The sequence below is a fragment of the Cystoisospora suis genome (genome assembly GCF_002600585.1).
Source record: "Cystoisospora suis strain Wien I chromosome Unknown contig_1095, whole genome shotgun sequence".
Lineage (NCBI taxonomy): Eukaryota > Apicomplexa > Conoidasida > Eucoccidiorida > Sarcocystidae > Cystoisospora > Cystoisospora suis.
This window is the reverse complement of record NW_027153896.1, coordinates 14,016-16,443: the sequence shown is the minus strand read 5'-3', so window position 1 is coordinate 16,443 and position 2,428 is coordinate 14,016. Positions and strand designations below refer to the sequence as shown.

Genomic DNA, 2,428 nt, shown 5'->3' with positions numbered 1-2,428 from the left:
AGATAGATAGATAGATAGATTAATGACAGATAGATTAAAGATAGATAGATAGATAGATTAATGACAGATAGATTAAGGATAGATAGATAGATTAGATTAGATAGACTAGATAGATAGATAGACAGAGACAACTTTCTGTCCTTCTCTGTACCGATCTCTCTCTTCCCCAATTTACCTGTCTTTCATTGGGATATAGTCGTATATGTATCTTCGTATGTGTCTGCCTCTTCATCTCCTCTTCTTCCTTCTTCTCTTCTTTCTTTCTTTCTTTCTTCTGTTTGACGAGTGAGTTTTGTCTCATTTGAATTTCTTTTCTTTTTCTTCCTGTAGAATTTTCTCCTGAGACAGGTCCTCTCTCTTCTGTTTTCGTTGTTGCATGCACTCCTCCTCCTCCTTCTTCTTCTTCTTTATCTTCTTCAAGTAACCCTTCGCAAGACGTTGAAAGAGAAAGAAAGAAGAAGAGAAGGCCTTGGCATTTCGAAGCAAAAGAAGAAGAAGAAGAATTGCCATTTCTTTCGAGAGTGAAGGGTTTGATAGAGAAAGGATGTCTTCTATTCTCTTCTCTCTCTTCATGCTTCTCTTCGCTCACTTCAAAAGTCGCTCCCTCTCTTATCTCTAATACAAATTCGAACTCTTCTCTCTCTTCTTCTTCTTCTTCTTCTCTCTCTTCTTCTTCTTCTTCTTCTGTCTCTTCTTCTTCTGTGTTATGGAAGAGAGTAGAGAGAATGGTTCGTGTCTTCTTGCAGATCGACTTCTCTTCTCTGTTTCGGTTTTTCTTTCTCAAGCTTGAGAGATTTCTGGAGACCCTCTCTCTCGCATTCTCTGGGAGATCAATCGAAATAGAGCTCGAGTATGCTGTATGGAAGGTAAGACCAAGAAGGAGAAACAGAAGAAGAATAAGGACACGAACGCGAGAAAACTCCTTTCTCTCTCATTCTTTCTGCGGACATTCCTTTCTCTTCTTCTTCTCTTCTCTCTTTATCTTTCTTTCGTCTGTTTCTTTCTCTTCCCCAACTCTTTCCCTTCTCCTCTTTTCTTCTTCTTTCATCTAAAGAAGAGAAAGGGTTGGAGTCAAAAACAACTTTCTCCTAACTCATGATGTCGCTGGGGTGTATGTACACCTCAATCTCTTCGATATTCTTTCTCTATCAATGGTTTTCTTTGATTCCTTTTGGATGACGATGATGATGATGATCTTCTTCTTTCTTTTTATTCTTCTTTCCTTCCTTCTCTCTTTCTTTCTTTCTTGTTCTTTCAGCTGTCTCGAAATGTCGAAGATCCGCAAGGTTCGACCTCTCTTTCTTGCTTTTTAAAATTTGCACCTCGTCAATCAAATCCTCTTGCAGCTATGTGTATCCAAGAAGAGAAGGAGACCAAGACGGGAAAGAACAGGAAGAAGATCGATCGTTTTTCTTCTTCTTCTTCTCTTTCTGCCTTTCGCTATCTCTTTCCTTATCTCTTTACAGAAAGGAAGTATGGGAGAAGATCTCTCTCTCCTATAGAGAAGAAGATCAAAGAAGAAGAAGAAAAAGAAGAAGAAACTGGAGCTGCGGCATTCTCCTTTTCAGCTGTACATACACCTGAAAATGTCACACCATTGCATCTAGCACTTCATCTTCTCTTCGGCTCACGTCGGAAGAGAAATCGAGAAATTCTCGCTTTCTCTGCTGCGGGCATTTTCAATCATCTCGATGCAATTTTTGATATAGCACTTCTCTCTCTTCAACAGGAGCCCGACGATCTTCCTTCTTCGACGCAAAGTAAAGTTTCTTTCTTTCTCTCTTTCTCTCGTTGTTCGATGGAAGAAGAAGAGAGAGAGATCTTCTTTATCTTCCGTCATTTCTCTGGTCTTTAGAGGCGTGGGAATCCCAAGCATATCGACGCTGTGGTAAACGTCTATACATACCTGTGTATATCTATCTATATATATATATAGATATACATGTGACTATCTATGTATATATATAGATATAGATAGATAGATATACATATGACTTGTATGTATATCTTAATGTGTGTATGATCTACTACAGATGTGGGTCTGGGGCATGCAGTTTGGTAGGTGTGAAGACTCGCCACTTTGTCGGACTTGGAAGGCGCATGCATTCAACACACCTATCTATTCATCTATACAGATTTCTACCCATACACACACTCTATATATCTATATATATATATATAGATATATATATCTATATAGATAGATAGATTTGCATACATATGGTGTATGTGTGTGTGTATGTGTGAAGTTGAGTGGAATTTGGTGGAAGTTTTGAGCGCTAAGAGATAAAGCAAAAAGAAGAAGAAGAAGAAGAGCTACTTCGTGTCTCTTCTCTTCCTTTTTCATTTTCCTATCTATTTCTTTATCTCTCTCTCTTTAACTCTTTATCTCTCTTTGTTTCTTTTCTTTCTTGTTTCTTACTCTCTT

The 2,428-nt window shown here is 38.2% G+C and overlaps 1 protein-coding gene across 1 annotated transcript in view; it reads left to right on the top strand.

Moving 5' to 3' along the window:
• Positions 1 to 1,759, top strand: part of CSUI_002639 (cral trio domain protein) — a gene marked incomplete at both ends in the record, with an annotated part of 4,033 nt that extends 2,274 nt beyond the window's left edge. The window contains 2 exons of the mRNA XM_068062839.1: positions 331 to 866; positions 1,259 to 1,759. Coding sequence (XP_067925186.1) covers positions 331 to 866; positions 1,259 to 1,759 — 1,037 coding nt within the window. The remainder of the gene's footprint in view (positions 1 to 330; positions 867 to 1,258) is intronic.
• Between the last annotated feature and the right edge of the window lie 669 nt (positions 1,760 to 2,428).